At 40.6% G+C, this 22658-nt stretch overlaps 1 protein-coding gene across 5 annotated transcripts in view; it reads left to right on the top strand.

Moving 5' to 3' along the window:
* CPS1 (carbamoyl-phosphate synthase 1) overlaps positions 1-22658 on the top strand; it is a 126971-nt gene that overhangs the window by 14429 nt on the left and 89884 nt on the right. For 4 of the 5 annotated variants that reach the window (XM_075027928.1, XM_075027926.1, XM_075027925.1 and 1 more), the window contains exons 3-5: positions 519-662; positions 11406-11540; positions 19828-19937. In XM_075027928.1, the coding sequence (XP_074884029.1) occupies positions 11418-11540; positions 19828-19937 (233 nt within the window). In that variant the 5' untranslated portion in view covers positions 519-662; positions 11406-11417. The remainder of the gene's footprint in view (positions 1-518; positions 663-11405; positions 11541-19827; positions 19938-22658) is intronic. The other variant, XM_075027927.1, reaches the window with a different exon arrangement.

Genomic DNA, 22658 nt, shown 5'->3' with positions numbered 1-22658 from the left:
AGCCTTCTGGTCTTTTTGGGGCAGAGCCTATTTCCGGGGGTTTTGCTAAGGAAAATGCTAGTATAAAGGGCTGTGTTTGTTGAAGTACAACAGTATGTATTGCTGGGTATAAAACTTCATCAAGTGTCTCTCATCCCCATGGAGCACATGATATCGTCTTATAATTAACTAGCTCATAAAGTTTCCTCACTATTATAAAAATACTAGCTGAATAGACAGTGTTGGAGTTCTGGGGGGTTAAAGTCCTGAACACTTACGTGACAACATCAATTACTTCTTCAAACCTCTTTGCTCTCCCGCCCTAAAAAAAATGTTTTTCACTCAGTCAAGATGATGTCCCTTCTCCCTCTTTCCAGCAAAATGACATTACAGCTCCATATAGCAAGAATTTGCTGTGCTATTTAAAGAGACATCTCCATCCTCAGGCATGTATCTGCCTAATGCGTAGCTATCTGTAAGTTAAAGCAAATGCTTCAGTGTACAACAGCCAAAGCTTTTTATCTTTTTTCTTTCCCAAGGTAATCACAGGAAGAACAACAACAAAAAAAGCAGGATTGAGGAGAAGAAAAAAGACAAACAAATTTTGCAAATCCTTCCAATCTGGAGCACCAGGCATGAAGCAACAAGAAAAATTCTGATTGATCAGAGATACTATATATGGGGTGAGAGGCCAAGGCCATATTAAGTAACTCCTATGAAATGTTAACTCCCCTTTCCACTAAACCAGGAACATCTAGCACTGGATAGACTGGTGCTAAAGGGTAAGAAAATAGGCTGGAGAGAAATGTTGTGTATTTCCTTTTCAAAGAGTAAATATATTCATACCAGAGGGAAGATTATTTCACTTTTATGCTCTTGAAGTTAGGGAAGAAGCTTTCTGTAGAAACCTTTCTGTATCTTCTCATATAGAATATTTCAGTTGGAAGGGATCTACAATGACCATCCAGTCCAACTGCCTGACTACTTCAAGGCCGACCAAAAGTTAAAGCATTTTATTAAGGACATTGTCTAAATGCCTTTTAAACACTGACAGGCTTGGGGCATTGACGACCTCTCTAGAAAGCCTGTTCTGGTGTTTGACCACGCTCTTGGTAAAGAAATGCTTCCTAAGTCAAGTCTGAACCTCTCCGATGCAGCTTTGAGCCATTCCCACGCACTCTGTCAGTGGATAAAACATCTGTTTCCTGCTCAGGACAAGCTTGGTTGAATAAGGCTGGGAGGTGATAGTTTATCCAAATACTCAAGGTACTAGCCCATAACCTAATCATTGGGATGCATCATGTGTTCCACCATGCTGTTTTTTCCATCAAAATGAGCCCAGCTTTAGGCTTGATGCAGTAATGTGCTGGAAACAATGACCCTGTTGTATCTGAGGTTCTTTATAGTCCAGGGAACGGGTAGCTCTCCTACCAGTGGGTTACTGCAAATCATATTTCAGAATGCCTAGCTGTGAGAACCTGTTGCTCTAGGAAATATATATGTCTATAACACGCTCTGGTGTTTATCTATTCTGATGGATACTTTCTCTCTCCTCAATTCCTTTACTTCTCTTATGGGGTTCCTTAGTCATAGATCTGAGATCACAGACCACAGGGTGATGTGTGATGGGTCTGGCCAAGATCATCCGTAGAGGGCCACCAAGAATGTTGGACTAAATGGTCTGTCCCGGATCAAAACGTCCATGAAAATAAGTTAGTCATAGAAGTTTTGATTTTAGTGGAGTTATATTTAACTGGAAAAAAAAGACTATCAAGTCAAAAGACAGAATGGCTTGTGCTCACTGTCCATTGAACACAGTATGTGCAAATGCACATATGCAGTTTTATATGCATAAATTAGCAGCTCAGGGACAGTTTATTTTGTAGCCTTCATTCTAGATAAAAGCCTGTTTATTTATAGTCTAATCAAGGGCATGTCAATTTTATTTTCCTTTGCTACAACAAACACACTGGGATTTGATAACCTAACAGATAGTCACCCATGATAAGACTGCCACAGAAGGAAGCAAGCATAACGTGACTCTTGAGCAAATGCAACAAATCTTGCATTGTAAGATCATGTTATTTTTAAACTGTAAAGAATGTGTAACACGTGGGAGAGACTGTTTGTGCAGCCCTTTTGATTTGTTTTTATTTTGTAAAGCCAGTTTGGCCTTTTTAGTGATCCATTGGAACAAACAAGTGGAATGTATGAGCCTCTGGAATCACAAGGGAAAAGGGATGACTCCAAATCCTGACCTCCTTTTGTAAGAAAGTCTTTTTAGACTTTAGGAAATGACAAATGTTGCTGCCTCCAAACAGCTTCCAGTAAATAGAATTCATCTCTGGACTCAAGTCAGACACTGCAGACTGCTATCGGGTAGCTCTAAGACTCCTGGGGCCAGTCTCCCTTGGTTGCGTCATCATGAAAACAAGAATTGTGTCTGAGGTGTGGTGTTGAGTCTGGCACTGGGAGCAAACTGCACTTTTTATGGTCATTATTACCCCTCAGGCAATGCCCTTTTGGCAGTACTCAGCTAAGTAAGGATTTTGTGAAATTGGCCTTTTGGAATAATGTCAGTCTCTTTCAGATACTGCAAGGGTTTTCTCTATTTTTTCCAAGTCAGCTGATCTAAGAGGAGCTGCTAATCCCAGTGGCAATGGAATTTGACCCATTTTCAAGATGTTGATTCTTTTTCTCTTGCTGAAGATAAAAGTGCCTTATCTATGTTAAGTTTGAGTAAAGCATGGCTCTGTATCCCAGACAGCTGATGACTGTACTCTGGGCTGCTCAGGCCTTAAAGAAAAGCTTAATTTCTTTGAAAATGGATTTTCTCTAACCTGGGAATAGATATATGTCTTGTTGTCAAGCATTATATAAACTTTAGTGGTCAAAAGGCTGTCTTAATTACTGCTTATACACAAAATTTGGAAAACAAGGAAGCTGCGAAGGTAGGCGATTTGGAATTAACAAGAAATTTACACTCCCTTTTTGAAGCTCTCTTTCACATGGCCTGGGTTGGAGATTTTCAATTATTTTGTTGCAGTATTTTTCCTTTTACAAAATGAAAAAGTCTTAATTAGCTTTTAAGCTATCATATAAGATGTTAACTGAAACTGTCACAGAGCCTGTTGATTGATCATTAACACTTCTGTATCTTGAATCTCTTCTGTATTTGCTACTGCCCCTTGATCCTTTGTTTTGAGGCATGGTTCCTTCATTTTATAAAACTGTGCATAGGGCATGAGTGTCTGTTTCCACAGCTAAGTATTTACCTTGCAGAACTAAATTACTGTTAGCCGTAATAAAAATACTGTTAGCATTTTTGAAGAAAAGTGAAACTCATCTCAGTTTGATTCTGAAGCTTTTTGAGATTTCAGTTAAATAAAGACTTTTTTCTGAAATTTTCTTTTTTGTTTGTAATTTAAATTTTTCTGTTTTTTGTTTTCAATTTAAAAAAGAAAATATGTTTCTCTTAAAAAGTTCTGCAGTTGTTCAAAAAAGTACTAGCAGTATTTAATAAAATCAGATTTTTTTGAGCAACTCTGTTTAAAACGGTTCTTTATACTTTTTTGTTTGTTTGGACTCCCAAACAAGAAGTGACATTCAGTCAGAATTAGGAAGATGTTTCAAGTTATAGTTACTGTGTTTTCCATCTGAAAGTATGAATGTATCCTTGTGGTCTTCAGTTTGGGCTTTTGTCAGCCAAACACCCATGAGGAGAAAAGGCTGAATTTTGCACTGCATCTCAAGCCCTCACCAACCTGAGATTTGCATATCTTATTCAAAGAATACTTGCTCATCGTGTTTTTCATTAATTTACGTTGGCTCAGGGTTCAGATCTGTGAGTTCTCCTTCACCCAGGAGTGCATGTTTTCTGTGAGCAAAGACTGCAAGGTTGGGACTTAGGAATAAGATGTCATTGTGCTGTTAAAAACAGATTTTGTAATGGTTTTCATATTGATTATTGCCTTCTGCAGGAAAAAGGTAAGGTTTCATAGGATTCTTGGCATTTCTAGTGCAAAGTGCCAGTTAGCAGAGATGGCAGTCAGAGTCTGTCCTTGCAGGAAAAAGAATCAAGTAGAAAAGTAAGAAGACAAAGAGAAAAGATGTAAAGACATTCAGAATTAATTCTGCTTTTCAAGCTGACTTCTACAAACCAGTTACAGCTGTGAATAAAATATTTACAGCTTTTTCTTTGGAAGGAGATAAAACTGCCCATGTGTTGTCTCTGTGTTAAGCTGAGTCTTTGGCTACTAGATACAGAGCATGAAAAAAATAAATGCGTGTGAAGATATAAAAAGGCCACTAAACATCTGATTGTGTCACTGATCTGATATGAACTTGGCATCATTATGATGGCTGTGAGTTAAATTTTTTCCAGATGTTCCCCCTAACAATTTTTACTCAATCATGTCATTAAATAGCTGGTTTTCTTCAACACGAAGGCCTTTCTCAGTAACACTTGGAACTGAAATGAGCAGATTTTCTGCAATTCTCCACAAAGTAAAATGTTCAGCATAAGGAAACAATGGAGTGGAGTTGTGAATGACTGCTGAGTATGCGACCCTGATAAATTTAATCCGGTGAGTAAAACTGTGTATTTAAAATCTTATAGCTGAGTGGTGCCATGCTTACAAAAATTGGGCATGACTTTAGTTCCCAGTGAAGGCAGCAGGCCTATTTGTAAAATAAAACATCAACTCTCCTTTCAGGCTGATGTGTTACTGGTTGACGAATCAAGGGCATCAGGAATTACAAGAGAAGTGGCCGCGACTACGACACAGGCAAATAAAAAATTTTAAAAAAATTATGCACAATTGCTTTGGTAATTCTTACTTTTTGCTGTGTTCCTGTGAGTAGTAATGGGGGTGTCATAGTTTAACCCCAGGGAGCAACTAAGCATGACGCAGCCGCTCACTCACTCCCCCCCCACCCAGTGGGATGGGGAGAAAATCGGGAAAAGAAGCAAAACCCGTGGGTTGAGATAAGAACGGTTTACTACAACAGAAAAGAAGAAACTAATAATGATAATGATAACACTAATAAAATGACAACAGTAAGTAATAAAAGGATTGAAATGTACAAATGATGCGCAGGGCAATTGCTCACCACCCGCCGATTGACACCCAGGTAGTCCCCGAGCCGCGATTCCCTGCCCCCCTTCCCAGTTCCTAAACTAGATGGGACGTCACATGGTATGGAATACCCCGTTGGCCAGTTTGGGTCAGGTGCCCTGGCTGTGTCCTGTGCCAACTTCTTGTGCCCCTCCAGCTTTCTCGCTGGCTGGGCATGAGAAGCTGAAAAATCCTTGACTATAGTCTAAACACTACTGAGCAACAACTGAAAACATCAGTGTGTTATCAACATTCTTCACATACTGAACTCAAAACATAGCACTGTACCAGCTACTAGGAAGACAGTTAACTCTATCCCAGCTGAAACCAGGACAGGGAGAAACAACTTCTGTACACAGGGCGAGTGACTTCTTTCCTCAGAAACACACTCAAGGGAAAGCAGCTTTCAGGACCCATGGAGTGTGGCAGGCAGGAGACTCACATCAATGAGCTGGGAGAATGTTACTCATGCAGAGAAACTGTGGAAGGAAGCAGAGAGCAAAACCCCAGGTCTGAGGTGTAGAAAGGACTAGGGAGTGGAAAGGACTGGGCAGTTTACATCTCAGGAGGGCACTGAGTTGTATGGAAAACAAGCTGTAATCAAGAGCACACCTATAAGGACACAGTGGGCAGCTATAAGCAGTCCGTTTTTAGTTCCTCTTCTTCTTGCCTTGTTACTCAGTATTGTTTCCCTCTAAAAAAAAAAATCTGCATTTATAGTCAATCATTCCTGGTTTTATTTTACTATTAATTTGGTATTCTTTGGGAAGCGCAGGGTAAAAAATAGTTTAGGGTGAAGTCTAGTTTACTTGTGCTATTTTACTAAAACTAGAGCAGGAGGATGGAAAGCTCAGAGAATTCAGGTTTGTGATAGACTAATAAGTACAATAAAAGTCAACAATCAGCAGTGCTTGGCTTTTTGGTTAACAACAAGCCTTTCCATTTCTGAGGAATCGAGCGGGTGGATTTTTAATAAGGTTTATTTGGCTTGTCAGTAAGTTAGGCAAGCAAAGAAAGTGGTTATCAAAGTTTATGTCACATGAAGGCACTCTGAAACAATAAGAGAGCATACAGGCTTGAATGTCTGCTGTTAAGTCAGAATTTGACTGAGACTGAAAGGGAAGAGGAATTGCTACAGACAGTTTGATCTCTTTTCCATCTATATTTACATAGCTGTAGTATACTTCTGTCATGGTACCAGTTGGCAGGAGCTGTCAGATCCCAGGTGTTGCAGAATGGGATAGCCATTCCCCCAAATCATGCTTCATTCCAACCTGCATGTATTGGTCTGCTAGGTTTCATGAGCTTTCCAGTCATATTTCTGTGGATATGCAGTATGGTTCCTGTGACGTGAATTCCCAAATGTAGGGTAGAGCTAGACTTGCCTTCCAAGCAGGTGTGCCATTGAAATGCAACAGACGTAGGAGATCTGATGCTTCTACAGAACTTTGATCTCCATGTTGAGTTCTAGAGAGTCAAATCTGTGCAGGGAGAGCGGACATGGCCAATATTCTTGCTGTCCAGAAATTCTGAATGAATATATGAAACCATCAAGATCTGCTAATGCAGAATTTCTGTCTCGAAAAAGATAGTATCTGGCAAGACTTGAATTTCCTATAAATTGAAATGTAACTCTTTAAAATTTATGTTCTGTGCAGAGGTCAGAACTGTGTCTTAAAATTTTTTTATGACACCTACAAAGCTTTTTTTGCTTCATATATGAAGGCTGAAGTTCTCTAATAATGATTTGCTACTGTTCGTCTGGAATACAGGAAGAAAGAAAAATGTCAGGATGTACAATCAGCTGAGTTGGTAAGGGTGAATCAAAATGCAGCACCTGAATCTGAAGATTTTATTTTGATTTGCTATGAACTTCTCCCACTAAAATTTAAAATACCCTTTTCCCAGACCTCCTCTAAAATAAAACAAACTATGTGGAAAAAACCCATGTTCTGGCTATGTCTTAAGTAACAGAATTCTGGACAGCTAAGGAGTAAGGCTTGCACTTGATTCTTTTTCCTTTCAGTTTCTCTCCATAAGGTGTAAGGTGAACATTGTGGGGTTTGCCTGAAGAGTTGATCTAAGATTGGCACAAAGCAGCAGATTTGAAAGTGTAACTGAGCTTGCTAGAAAGCAAGCAACAATCTCTGCAGCAATCCAAGAGGATCAGATGATAAGGGATGCCTGGATGCTTGTTAGTTCATTTGCATGGGAACAAAATGACTTCAGTTTATTGTCCCCTAAATACTGCAAAAAAAGTAAGTTATGGTCTCTGGGGTAATGGAGTTTTATAGAGGTGTTAGCAGTATGCTGTGAACAAAAATTGTTACCTGACTCAAGCTTACTGTTGTATACATTGCAGTGATCTTGCTTGATAAACTAGCACCTGATTAGAAAATGTATGGTAAATCTTAATATTTTTCAGTTACTTTCAGAACTCTTCCTATAAGTTCCTTGGACAGCAAGTGGGGCTTGCCCTGAAGTGGAAGACAGGGTTTCCAAATGACTTTGAGGGCTTTTTTGCTACTTGTAGGGATGGAAGATAATATTTGTTTTGTTCCCTGTGGCAGCAGAGAACTTCAGTTTTGCTGGCACCTTCAACTAGTCTGCTTTTCCTCTCAATATTTTTGAGATGTGTTTTATAGTTGGGGCAAGACAGGGTAGTCAGGGATCAGGTGCAACCTGACAGGTGGCAGGACAGATTTCCAAAAACATCTGAAGACACTTGGGGGAAAAACTGCTCTCTGATTTGAGCTACAAGAAGGAGAGTCCAAGCAATTCAGTTGGGCTGCTTGTCACACTGATCCAAATGCAGAGGAGAACTATGCCGCTGGAGCCCCACTAAGCTGGAGGCAGTTACTTGGGACTTATACTTATGTGAATCTGGGCCAACGTGCACACAAATTAGCTCTGATGTATTGTCTTTCAAGTAAGAACACAACTATCTTGTGCTTTTTACAGAGAACTTGAAAATGAAAAATCCTGCATCGCTTAGTTGCTTATAGCAGAAATTCTCAGTGGTGACGAGCAGAGCTTCCATTTTGGGGTGCTATTCCTGGCGTACCTAAGCAGGGCCTAAATTGCTCTGAGCACTTTTATCTTCTGAAAATCAAGCAGTTTGTTTTAAGCCTCTTAAAATGCAGGCACTTTGTTTCTTTGAATATCTTGGCCCTGGGAATTTACAAAGCCAGAGACCACTGATTTTGTTTGATTCTTATCAGTGGGACTGTGTGATGAATTCCATTTCTGGTGTTTTTCACTTGTAAACAGTAAGAAAAAGTTCTTTTAATGAGCACTTTGCTCTCCTTCTCCTACTCCCGTCTGTGTACAATATAGCATAAAGAGTATGAAACAAAAGGCAGTCTGCCTTTCTCTAAACAGCTATGCCAATTCTAAGACCATGTTAAGGAAGACTGAGTTGTGAGTACTTCCCCTCCCCAGTATTTGAACTGTTCTTGTCTGAGTGAATCTTCTGCTTTTATGGCTTAACATCCCTAATTTCTCTGATATACAGCCTTCCTCCAGAGCCCCTGCCCAAACTTTCTTTCCTGAAGGGATGATATGATTGCAAGTCATGTACTGGCAGGCACGTTTTAAGCTCAGGCAGTGTGGTTGCATCTCCATATAACCATTGGTCTCTACTCTCCTTTTTCCACTGTTCTATGGTTGGTTTCTTTTTCCCTATTTATTCCCTGTTTCTTAGTGATTTTGCCTCTTCTGGTTAAGAGAAGCACATACTTAAGATCTGTCCAAACCACAGAAGGCTTGTTTGTATGTTGACAGGTTTTTCTGAACTGGAGCTTCTCTCAGGAATACCTGATATATTTTCTGGCCTTAAAGAATCAAGAGTTCAGCACCTCTTTTTAGCATGTTGGCAGTGAGACAAATAGCTTGGATGTTTTTATCTGGTTTCAGCAGAGGGAATTTCCTTCATCATGGTGAAGGCTTGAAAAGGAAGGTGGTTCTTATGTTAGGACTTAATCAATTTTCCTAAAAAAACCCCATGGGTTAAAAAAAGGCAAGACGGCAGGGTCAAATATATATCAGTGGTTAATGGGGCATCTTTTCTGTGGAGGTGATGAAGGAAAGTAGGTTTTTTTGCCTGTAGAGCATTTCATCTTTTATATACAGCTGCCACATTAGATCTGTGTATGTACTGCAGATGTCTGACAAACTGAATCCAGTTCATGATGCGATTATGTGGCAAAGACACTGATCTGCCAAAAAGTATGGTCCTTTTTCTCCTCACTCCTGTTCCCCTGTGTTCATGAATGGCCTCGTGGTGAAAAGAATGGGTTAGTTTTTAGCTGCATCAATCCATTTCATTGTGCAGCCACATTGAAACTCACATGGTGGACGGGAGTAGTTAGGAAGTAGCAGTCGCGGTGCTGAAACTGCCAGTGTGGCCTGGCCCTGGTTCAAAGACATGTATACGCAAGCTCCAAAGTAACTTTCTGATGTTGGTAGAGAGTAAAATGGAGTGCAGAATTTGCCCTTCTGTATAGCCATAACAAAGAATAGTGCTTGTAACAGTCCAAATGCTATATATGACATTCGTGGCAGGGTAAAGATAACATAATGTGAAATGTGACATTGGAAGAAAGCTGGCTTTTGAATTGTCTATGTGAGTGCACATGTGTTTCTAGTGCAATCTATTCACTTTTAAGCATGCCTTTTCTTTCTGTATGTCTTCTGTCTTGTGTGTACCTCCAACCTGGATCACTACAGGCTAGGGTCAAGCAAACAGAGGAAAAGCTAACAAAAACATTTCCCAGTTCCCTATATTTTTGTTTGTTTGCAAAAAGTGACATTTGTTTCTCTCAAACTCCTTCTGTGCACCAGAACGATTGTCAGGTATCTTCTTGTAGGAAAAATGGTTATGTCTTTCCTAAGTAAACCACAGTCAAGTTACCAGGGAATATTGTTGATTTGCTTCTCCCAGCTTTGTACACTTGTAAAGCTCATGTCAGAGCACTGAGCTCTTCTACATCTAGTCTGTCTGCCACCTTATCTTTTTCTGTCTCTTCCATCATCTAATTCAGGCTTTTGCCATATGTTTCTTATCCAAGTCTCCAATAAGCTCCCCGCATCTGTCCTGGTTTTGACCCGCTTTTCTCTGTCTTTTATTATGTGCATGAGAGTTCATCCTGGCTCTATAATGAGCTGTGCAGGAAATATTTTTTTGTCAGTTTAGACTAATCTCAAACCACAGTATACAAAGAAGTCCTGGTTATTACTGTCAGTGATTGAAAAGGTTACTTAAATCCTTTACAGCAGTATGTGTCCAGATGTAAAAAAAGTCTGTATATCTCTTTTTTCTTTCTCTCAGATAATTGAAGATTTGATCACCTGTGTTTCAAAAGCTGCTTCACCATTTTAGCTCTCGAAGAATACTAATGTGAATGCTTCTCCCACAGCTTTTGTCTTTATTAGGCAATTTCATGTCTGGCTAATGAGGAATATAGTTCTTTTGAAGACTATAGGGTTACAGGAAATATGTGATCGTTACAAAGGTCTGTAGTCAGTTAGGAGATAGCATATAGAAAATTTCACCTTATTTCAGCTGTTGTCATTGAAATTTTATCAAAAGATATTTTTCTCTTGCAGCCATTTATTTCTCTTGGTGATCTCTTTTTCATTTATTTAGGGAGAGGCAGCACATGGGGATCTGTGCAAAGGCTTCCGGTGACAGTGCTCTGCAAACACAGAATATAAAAAGACTACGACTTCGCACAGAATTTGGTCTTCCTGATTTATTTCTTTTAGTACAAGTGTGCTTGTAGCAGTCCCACTAGCTAAAGTGTGGACCCTAGATCACATGTTGGAGAGCAGTCAAAAGCACACTGTGACCCTTTTAATTTGCCTAGACCATGTGCTGTTACGAGAACAAGTGGGTGCTCAGTCTCTTACTGAAATGTAGTATTTGTTTCAGAGCGTGAGGACTGCTTTTCATTGCTGTGGGTGTGATTTCTCTAGGAGGTTTTTGATCTCTTCCAGCAGACAGAGATAGTGTCTGGGCTGTGATGCAACTCCTACAACAGTGGTCAGAGACCAACCTGAAGAAAAGTGTTGCAAGTGTTTCTAAGCAAGCACCCCTCCGAAGAGGGGTGGGAGGAGGTGGGGCTGCACTAGAGACTTTCAATGGCAGAATAAATAGGAAGGTGTAGGGTAGCACTGTACAGTCAGTACAGCACATTTGCTGTGTCTCTGTTCTCTTCCCCGGTGATCTGCAAGAGTATATTGTCTGCACCAAATTTTGAAGAAATACATACAAGCAGATTTTTTTGTCTTATTTTCTTTAAACTTTAGTTCCCTTTCAAGATGACAAGAATTTTGACAGCTTGCAAAGTGGTGAAGACTTTGAAAGACAGATCGCAGTTTTGCAGTGTGTCTGCTGATCACTGGAGTTTTTCAAGGACTGGTACCAGGTTGTTGAGCATCAAGGTAACAGTAACTAAGCTACTGTGGTTTAACAGATGTGTTTGGCATGCTGAGACATAGCTTGCTGCAGATAACAGGGCTTAGCTAGACACCTAAAATTGAACTAAAGGAAATTTGACTGAACCCTAAGCAAGGGCGTTGCCTGGCTACATGGTTTTATTAATCAACAAAGCAAACACATCTTTTTGTGTATTCTGGAATGGAAATTATAGGGTAAATTGCAGCAAAAGGGCGAAGTTCAGGGTTTCAGTTAATTATTACTCTGTATTTTCCTTGGAAACACCCTACCCTTCTGTAGGACCGATAGCTAACAGAGCAGATCTTTCAGTCCATGTGATCATGAATCAGCTAGGGATTTAAAAACCTGCATTACCTGAAGCATGTGATTAATCTTATTGGATCCACAAAGGATCCATTTTCAATGTATTGGAACCCATGAAACCTCTGAGATTAATCAGAAAGATCAACAACTCTGAACGCATCAGTGTACCACCTCTTGATTTACTGGGACTGGAAACCCTTAGTTTTCGTCTGCTCTTTGTTACAAGAGTTGCATTTGACCAGCTTTGCTAGAGTAACTCCAGCAAGTGTAGCAGAGCACAGTGGTGAAATGGTTCTTTCTGTGTAAATTCTATAGCACTGGCAGTGTTTTGCTATCATGCACTTTGCATTGAAAAGGCGCTCTTGGCACATGTATCCTATTGAATCACCAATATAATAGAATTAGCAATCAGAGGAGTAATGTTTTAGCAAGTGGTGGGGAAGAGCTCTTAAGAGACTTGGGCTGGATGTACCCAGTGGATGCCACCTTGCCTGTCATGGTGTAGAGGGCTGATCAGTATCTATCCAGTGAGGACTAGGGTTTCTTTTACCTGTTCCACAGCCACTGATTTTTCAGGAGCTCTCTGATCTCCTGGCAATAGACCCGTTACTTTTAAAGCAAAAATTGGCTGCAGAGGAAAAGTGGATGAGGAAGGAGGTATCCTTATTTTCATCCTTTCCTTCAGCATGTAAGTTCTCAGTTTAGCTTTGTCTCACCTACACTTAAAAACAGAGCCTATCTTGTGACTAGTGTTCTTGCTAATGCAACCCTCTTCCCCATCCTGAGAGTGCACAGCAGGCGTGAACTGTTAACCTTTTCCACTGTCTTATTACACAGCACAGTAATCCTTCTCCCAGCAGATTGATCCTGACCTTGCAATCAGATCAGGTTTAGCAGGAAGTTATTCCTCCTTGTGACGATATCAGGAGTGAATTAGATAGCTATCATGGTTACCAGTTAATGCAGCTGCATCATTTGAAGAGGAAGTAGGGCTCTGATATGAGGAACAAGTTCCTTGGTGGTTCCTCAGTCTGGTGAAGTTATATTGCTTTGACACTGACTACATAATAAAACTATGTCAGAGCCTTCAGGTGGGGCAGTGCAATCTCTCACATCTTCCAGGGCAGGAGTCAACTTCTATTTTTCCATTTTGAAATCTTAGCACTGGTCTAGAAATTGTCTCTTGGTGTGACACAGTTTGAACAATCTCTTCTCTTTGGGCTTTGTACTTCAAATTGAAATGGTATAGGAGAAAATGGAGACAATTTTACTTCCAGTATTGCTGGATGAGTGGAAGCTCTGCATGCACTAAAATATGCTGTTCACAAATGTCGCAGTGTCTAGGGGATAGGAGCCCAAGTTTCATACTTGGCTGCTTGATTTATGGCTGGTGATGGCCTACATCAGTATACTGGTACTATGTATTGTAGAACAGGATTACGTACAGGTATAATCAAATTCACTAGGTTTTAGAAACTGTCAAGCCAACTAATAGGACTGAAGAGTTTTGCTGGAATAACATCCTTGCTTGGCTTTACTGCCTCTGGTACCTTTCTTGCTTTTTTGATCTGGCTGAATTATTTCTACCATGCTCTGTAGAATACAGCAGTTGAAACCTTATGATGTACAGAGAAATGAATTCAAAGACTCTTTAGTCTGTGGTTGCAAGTCTGCTGTAGTAAAAAAAGCATCTTTCACTTGTAAGGCTTTTGTAGCCCATGGTTAAGCTTGAAAGTGCAGCTTTTGGTGACACACTATCTTTCTTTATATCGTCCAGGAGAATTCTGGGATCTGATGCATTCTTTTACACATGGATTAGCATGTGAAGTCCGGATTTGGCGTCTTAAATGACAGAATATGGTTTTAAGTACATGTTTTGTCACTCATTCAAGGATTGCATAGTGACAGAAATATAAGGTCATATTTCATAATGCTGAGGCAGCCAATTAAGAAGTTTCATGCTCATGGAAAACTGCTACCCTACTCTGGTAGAGTTACAGTACAACCTGTTGTCACATGTACCTAATTCTGTGCTTGTAGAGCTAAAGAGTGATTGCTTAAAGCCAACGACACCAATGCTGAAGGCAAGGAGAATGAATATCTGTTAAGAAAGCAATGCCAAGTGAAACCCTTGGGAGCTATTTTTAACCTCAGTCCCAGCAACTGCAAATATACCCGAGGTGGGTCAGAATGAATTGGGCCCTCTTTCTGTTTCAAGGTGTATGACAGGATCTATTGCAGGGCAGCGAAGACCTACTCTGCATCTGAAGTACTGAGTCCAGTGGAGCATTTGTATCTACACTGTGACTAGCTGGCTCAATACAAGGTGCTAGCCAGTCAACCCAGAAATCTCGTTCTGATATGCATTATGTGACATCTTCTGCCTTTGCATAGACAGTAGAAAAACTTGTTTCCTTATTAGACGTGATTATTTAAGTTCAATATCTACAGGAGTTTGTGCTGCCAGAGCGGATGCTTGAACTCACTGAGAGTTGGCATCACCAACAAGGCTGACAGGCTGAAGGCTGACATCTAGGGTAGTTTAGGAGTCTGTGGTTCTTCACACCTCAGCTCAGAGTTTTAATGCCACCTTTGTCAGTGGCCGTGTGCTTCTGTTTGAGTTCAGAATGTGGAATACAAGAAATTGAATCTTTCCTGACCTGGGGCTTTTGCTTTGTGACAGGCTTATACACTTTTTCCATGTGACATACAGAAGCAGAAGCAGAAGAGACTCTCTAATGTAGTTATGCAAGCAGCAAAGCAGAAGGCCTGAAGGAAAAATTTAAGGATAATTGGTCCTAAAAAGCCACCCTTTTGCATAGCTTTGTATCAAAGTATGGAAGTTAACTGTAGTTCTGAGACAAGTGACCAAGTAGTGACTTATGGGTGGGTTTGGTGTTGCAGCCATCATTAGAGGTAATAGATATTTATAAGAAGTTTGGAGAAAGAGTGAAATGCAGAGTAATTAAGGTGTGTGGGCTAATGGCAGTATAGGTAATGATCCCATTCTCCCATTATCACAGGCTTAAATGAGATATTTAGTTGCCTTTTATTGCTTTTTCTCAGAGGGCGAATTTAAGGAGCATAACAAAAGACAATGAAAGCATGTTTCTAACCTATGTTTCCTTTCTAGCTAAGTAAAGTATTAGCGAAAATAAGGGAGAGGTGGTAGTTTTAGTAGAGTGCCTAATAACTCTTCATAAGTCTGTTTTTTGTCCAGTTAAGCTCAGCCTATGTAGGGCAACAGCACTGTATAGGTGACTAGTCTGAGATGTGGGGACTCACAGGTCCGTATTCCCTACTGCATTCCATCCTTCAGTTCTAACGAAGAGATGGAACATCCATGAGTGAAACAGGGGCACAGAGAGCAGATCACAGACCCCTATAGACTCACTGTAGGGGTGCTTAGCATCATTGGTTTAAGGGTAATCAAATTTCTTTATATTTCAGGAATGGGCAGAGAGACTGCAGCTCAAAGCTCAGATCAATTAATGCTCATCTGAGTGCCAATGTAGTTAAATGGGAATTTAAAGAGCAGTACAAGCAATAAATAGGTGCCCTGTAACAGTATAGCTGGCTTAGTAAGGAGATGTTTGGGAGAGATATAAAAGGAGCAAGCTAAATATATAGTTAGTAATGAGAGGGAAAGGAGAAAAATTTTTGAGCACTAGCTTTATAGACTATTTTAGATTACTGTAAAAGGGCTCTTCATTCATATTTTGAGCAGAGACGGGTGAGGAAGTGAAATATCAGACAACAGCTACTACACTCCGCTCCCTTTGGAGGTGAAATTGAAGAGGATGCAGAACGAGGCCTGATCCCTCAGAGAAGGGCGGAATTTAGTGAGCCACTACTGTGGGGGACAGAAGGGTTACTCATTTACTTGGGTGGTCAGTGACGTCTGCTAGCTGCCTTACCGTCTTGGTTGCCCCTCCTCCTTTGACTTTTCTCATGAACAAGTATTTGTCGCATTGTTGTGAACTACCATAAGAAGAGTTCAGGGAGCCATGACTTTTCTACCATGGTACCTATCTTGCATTTCTGCCTTTGCTTTCTCTTCGGCTTGGATGGTAAAAGCTTCTCCCTAAAGTTAGCCTAAGTGTGAATCTTCTTTGTTGTACCTAAAGACACTGACCTGACTTTTGATTCATTCTTTATTCTTGCTCTTTCTTCTTCTTAGCCAGACGCAAATGTGTTAAAATAGAATAAAATTATATTTAAAAAAGGACTGGCAAAGGAAGTCTTGATTGTTAGCAATGTCCAGATAGATTTCCAGTACTCACAAGGAGAGACATTTTTCTATCAAGGAGAAAACTCCTTTTACACTTCTGATATATTGGCTGTTACCACAGCTAGCCATATATGTGTGCCACAAAATGTGTCAGAGGCTGTTGTGCTGCATGGACTCATGGCCTGTCTCAGAAAGGAACCATTTTTTATCTTCTTACTGGAGGGAAATAATAATGATCATAATAACAACAATAAAATTACAATACTAATAAAAAGATTGAAATACACTAAACAAGTGATGCACAATGCAATTGCTCACTACTCGCCGACCAAAGCCCAGTTAGTTCCTGAGAAACAATCCCTCCAGGCCAACTCCCCCAGTTTATATATTGAGCATGACATCACATGGTATGGCATATTCCTCTGACCTCTTTGGGTCAACTGTCCTGGCTGTGTCCGCTCCCAAATTCTTGTGCCCCTCCAGCTTTCTTACTGGCTGAGCATGAGAAGCTGACAAATCCTTGACTTAGTATAAAGGCTACTTAACAAGAACTGAAAACATCAGTGTGTTACCAACATTATTCTCATAATAAATCCAAAATGTAACTCTATATCAGCTACTAGAAAGACAATTAAGGCTATCCCATTTGAAACCAGGATAAAAGCAAATTATACTGCAAATCTTTTGAGATTTTGCTGATCTTTATCTTCCGTCCTGTAGATGGGAAGGGCTGCTACGGCAGGAAACTAACTGGAACTAAATTAATCTGGGTTTTTACTTACTTACCTTTTGTTTGTGTGGTTTTTTTAACAACTACAGTGCTTTACTTCATGTGTGAAGCGGCACCCCTGCAATTTGCACAAAATCTAGCAATGCTGCAGCAACAGCATGACCCTTCCTATTAGCCACCTCCATGCTCAAAGCTCTTCAAGAGCCCTGCAGCCTCTCTGGAGCACAGGAGCTCAGCTAAAGGTAAAGATACTGGTGTGCAGGAAGGAGAGCGCTTGCAAATGGTGCGTGTCACATTGGGGAGTGTGTGGAAGAAACTTTTCAATTAAGACTATAACAGAGATTTACCCTACCATACATGGGAATTCTTCTGAGAAAGGTGAAGACAAAAGGACTTCACTGAAGCGCTGGTGTTTTTTTTATTGCTTGTTGTTTTTTGGAAGTGAAAAATCTCTCCCAGCTAATCCCTGATTGAGGCAACTGGCCTTCTCTGTATCCTGTAAATCATTTTTCACATTAAAAACAAAACTGGAAAGACAAGGTAAGGTGGCAGCTTAGGGATACGGTAACATCTCTGCTGGAAATGTAACCAATAATACTTGCTTTTACACTGTTCAACAATCAAACCAACCACTTAATTAAGAATAATAAATCAAATAACGGAAGGAAACATTTGAACATGTATCCCTTCCTATAGCTGAACTTGCAGGCAGGTTATGATTGCTCTGAGGCGTTCTTCTGCATTATTTGAAAACTGTGTAAGGCTGTAATAGTACAGTGTGGGCTTCTGTTCAACAGAAATTATTTCTGTGCTGACCTGGTGTGTAGAAAGGCAGGTAGTCTGTGGTGGGAGGAAAGACATGCAGATTATTGTCAAGTACTATTGTGAGGCTCTAAAGGTCAACAGTGATTGCTCTGGATTTTGGCCCTCAGGTCTTAGATGGATCTTAACTTTTCTGGTCATTCCGCCGTTGTGAATTTTGCTACATGAAGGATTTGTCCCTGGCTAGGTTTGCTGTTGGGACTACCATTCAAGAGATTACTACAACTTGTACCAGCAAGCGGTTGGACTTGCTTGAACTGGAGTTGATACTTGGGTGAGCTCAAATACATGGCTTGCTGGGGGAAGGGATCCATCTCTTGAAACCAAGGCTACAAGAAACTGGTTCCTACAGGCAGTTTCCCATGTCGGCAGTGTAGGCTGGAATTTCAGCAGGCTTCAAAAAGGGCAGAGGTCCTGCCCAACGCCAATCTAAGGCACACAGGCAACCTATGCACTTTGTAATGCTTCGAGTGTGTAACAGCTTTACGTAATGAGAGGGTCAGGGAGCTGACCAAACTGTAATTTTTATTTGGGCTAAATCTAGGGGATTTAGCCACAAAAACTGCATATATAACTGGGGAGGAGTTTTTGTCGTGGAAAGGTTAAGAAAATGATGGCTAAACATTTTGAGAGTGACAAGATGTTTCACGATGAGGAAAAACTGCAATGCTAAAAGCATCCCAAAAGCACTGAATTCAATTACTAGGCAGTGCAGTTTGATTTTTAGTGTATTTTGAGTAATTGATCTGTGTAGTATTTGTAGCTGCAGACGAGCAGATGAATGTTTGCCATGATAGATACAAAATGTTCAATGCTAGGAATGAAATTTCTCCTTGCTGTGATTGTTCATCTGATTTACGGCTAATGGAAAGTAGTTTTTCTGCTCTTTTCTGCAGTAAATTTAGATTGACGCTTTTTTAAAATAATCACGGTAAGAGGATTTGTTCTGTTAAAAAAACCCAATAAGACGTTAATCATATTGGCGAGAGCTGCTCTGGTGGTCACCGTCACCACATCTCTTGTGGCGCAGACCATTGAGGTTTTTGCACTGGTGGTCACTCTGTGACTGCAGCTCTGTGCCCACGAGGCAACTGCACTTGCATTCCAGACGTGGAAGTTGCTCAGGAAGCAAAAAGTTCATCTTCCACATTCTTTTAAGCCCAGAAATTTATTGGCAAATCTATTTCCAGCTTTGCTTACTCGCTTCCCCTGCATGTCATCAGTGGTCCTGCTGTCTGAAGGCATCTGTAATTTCTGTTGTGTATATAGTCGTTATTTTTCTGGTGGAAGCTGGAGTTCCCAGGCGGCTTTCCAGCCAATTCCTGGACAGGTTAAGAAATGTTTAGTTTCCTAATGAGGCAAAAGAGGTCTGGTATGTGCAAAGACCCAGCTGTGCCACTGAATCTCTTAACGACTTTCCTAACAGTCACTGTGTGCCATTTTCCTCAGATGTAAAATACTGATCAAGCCTGTAAGGGACCCCACAGTTAGTGTGGGACTCAGTTCTGCTAAACAATGTCTGAAAGAGTTGTGGTTTATGAGAAGTTTTCCTCTAGGCTGCTTGTTCCATATCTTCCTCTTCCAGGACTACTTATGCCTATCCCTGAGTTAACTGAGACCATGAGTCTGATCTACCTGTTCCTCTCTTATTGCGTCCTACAGTGCAGTGGACTGGTATTTTGAATTTTGCCATGTGACATCTGGCCAACTAAGCATACACTTATTTTTAGCAGCTCAGATGTACTGTTACAATGAAAGTTAAGCACCTATAAAGGTTACAGCTGGATGAGAGAGAGCCAGCATACTCAGCAGGAAGCCTTGAGCAAACATTAAGGAGAGAGAAAATCCTTTGCCTGTAGAGTTATGATAGTGGTTAATTGCAATATATAATGGGTAGAAGACATTAATATAAGTGATATGGAAGGGTGATCCCACAGTAATAACTGCACATGCTCTGCTTGCGGTGTGGTTTGCCATTGCATTGCCCTGATTAGGAGTACGTTTCCTAAGTTTTAGAAAGAAAAAAGCAGCAGATGACTAGTAAAAGAGACAGTGTCTTGGCAGCTGGAAGGGAACAGGAGCAGCAATACTTTTAAAACATGAGGCATGAAAGGTAGGTGTTACCTATATAAACATCAAGTTTTTTTCCTACTGTATTTGAGTCTCTTCATGTGCCTTTCCCTAGGCCCAGACAGCGAACTTGGTACTGGAAGATGGGACGAAGATGAAAGGCTATTCTTTCGGCTATCCATCCTCCACAGCAGGGGAAATCGTATTCAACACTGGTCTTTCTGGGTAAGGCAAAAGTAAATGAGATATAAACACCAAAACTTTTCTAGGCCTTTGTTAAAATGCCAAAGCTAGTTTTCCTAGGTTGTAAAATTCTGATCTAAGCATGTAGTGTAGAGGTTTGAAGCATCTGCAGTTTTCTGTGTAATGGAACTTGGCTTCTGAGTGCAAAATTTTTAAATCCCGAGGTTCCCAAGTTGGTCACCTCTATAACCCATCCCTTATGACATCTGTTGGCTCATACCACAGTTAAGGATGCATTTAAACTCTGTGCCCTTTTCAGCTAAAAGGTAGGATCAGATTCATGCCTAAGCTAGCACGAGTCTGACTGTTTGTGCAGTAGAAGCCAGTGGCTGCTTAGTATGGCAGCCAGCGCTTTTGTTGAACAGGGCAGAGGAAATCTGTCCAGAGGAATGAGGCTTTTGGTTAGGAAAGGGACATGTCACTGCGGATGTAAAAGAGTTTGTGCTTGTTGGTCTTGACCTTTACTCTGTGTTTGCCCAGCTGCCTTCCATTCCCCAAATTCTGCTCTCCTTTGTACAAACTCGTATTTGCAGGTGGAGTTTTTAAATAATCTTATAAGTGAGAATCGTAAATTGCTGCGGAGGGGAATCTGTTTGAAAATTTTTACATTAGGAAGCAATTATTTAAGTATTTTGACAGCACTAATTACTGCCTGTGTTAATATACCTGCCAACGAGCAACTGTTTAATACAGATTAGAATGATGGAGGGCACCAGAGTTCTCTTCTCGGTGATAGATTAGAGGCAATAAATCTTGTCACATCACAAAAGTCAAGGAGGACCTGACAGATTAATTTCCTCTCCACATGCTACTGTGGCAGCGGAATCTATGTTTGCTCATTTTCTAGTGATTTGAAGACGACTCCAGTGAAAGAAAGATCTCTTCTGTGCTGGGAAGCATATGGGCACGGAAGGAACATTTAAAATGTAAGGTTGTATCTTCAGACCACTCTCCAGGAACATGATCTTGCTTGATTTGGAGAAAAGGAAGAGTTGAAAGCATTGTTGCATATTGTAAAACCGACAGATTTGCTACCAGTCCAGAGGTTGCTATCAAGTGAAAGAAACTCTGTAGCGCTGTGTAATGCTCCTGAGAAGAGATCAAGACCTTATGTTCCCAGAGGAACAGCTACTTCTTTTCGTTGACACAGTAAAAGGCTAAGTGCCTGCGTGAGGGAGGTGCCCAGGGGTGGGGGCGTTTACAGACTCTCTGGGCACGTAGCAATTTCTCAGCATAGGGAGCAAGAGGCTAGTATGGGGATGATTTTGCCATGGCTGCCGTTAAGCCTCAGACCAATCCTTTCTGTAAAGTGGTTCTTTCTAGATGCTGAGTGGGGTCAGCATGGGCTTTGTACTGGGGTGATTAATATGCTGCTCTGCACCATGTCTCCTCTTCTGAATTCCCGATTTCTGTCATAGAACTAGGAAGCAAAGCACTTTAAGTGGATACAGCTTTCAGCGTTGAAGTAGCTAAAGCTGGCTGAAATGTTGTCATATTCCTCTAGAATAGAGCAAAGAGAGTACTGTTTGCGTGTAGAATGTTGAATTTTCATTAGAAAAGCAAGAAAATGATCTTTTCAGAAACATTTGGTAAAAAAACCCAACAACCTATAGCATTGCAGACATCTGTTTGATATGGGAACAAAAAGGGAGAGAGGAGATTTCAAATTAAGAAAGAATTACAACCCATAAAATGTTCCATGTTTGAAACAGCTCACTAAATGCATTTGCATCCAATAAGTCTGTGTGTTTCCCATTATATTCTAGCGAGAGAACTGATTGAGAGGAATTTGCTGAGATCATGCAGGCTTCAGCAAGGATTAGACCTTGCAGCATCTCTGGAGATTTTTGTTCCCATCTGCTCCTCCAGGCTACACAATGCATTCTGCCTGCTTAAAGGGCGTTGTGTTTCAGCGCAGAGCTGTACCTCACCCAAACCCAATGGTTCTCTGTCACTTTTTTGCTGATTACAAATAATATGCAGAGGTTAATTACATTAGCTTTGACACTAACGAAGAGCCTTTTGGAAGCATAACCAATAGACTCAGAAGAGAGAGAAAAATGCCAAACATGCACATGCTGTGCACTTAAGTTCTGTGATCATACTGCACTTTGTGTAGCTGTTTACCTGCAGCAGGAAGTATAAATGTGAACAGCAGGAGAAGCTTGCCTGAAAATATTTCATGGCCATTCTTTATTTGTCATGTAATTTCTCAGAGCTGGCTGGTGTGCTGCGTTGTCTATATCTGCCTCCAAACATTCTGTGTTTTGTGACTAGTTTCCAATGTTTGACAATTAATTTTCTGGCAGTAAGTCCAGTGTTCCATAAACATGTCTCTTGTGACTTGCTGATATCTGGTAGATGGCTGGAGTTGCCAATTCTGTATTGTTTAAATACTAATGACAATAATAAATTATATTTTGTATAGGGCAGATTCATCCTGCAGTGTCTTTACCCATTTGGCTAAATATTTGTGTGGATAACTTCATCTGTTGCTAAATTACATCTGTTCTTCATCTGTTGCTTTTGGGTTGAAAGATAGCAGTTGTTTAATGGATTGCTGTAACAGTATGCTATAGCATAAGGGAGAAAGTGAAGGACTGTGTGTTAATTTAAAGCTGAAAAATAGGAACATGGGTATTGTAGATCACGGTTACCCTTTGTCCCTCTTTTGGGTTGAAAAATGAGACTAGATCCAGAGGT

Source organism: Buteo buteo, chromosome 5 (assembly GCF_964188355.1).
Source record: "Buteo buteo chromosome 5, bButBut1.hap1.1, whole genome shotgun sequence".
NCBI lineage: Eukaryota > Metazoa > Chordata > Aves > Accipitriformes > Accipitridae > Buteo > Buteo buteo.
The sequence above is the reverse complement of the archived record's forward strand: the minus strand, read 5'-3'. Positions and strand labels throughout refer to the sequence as shown.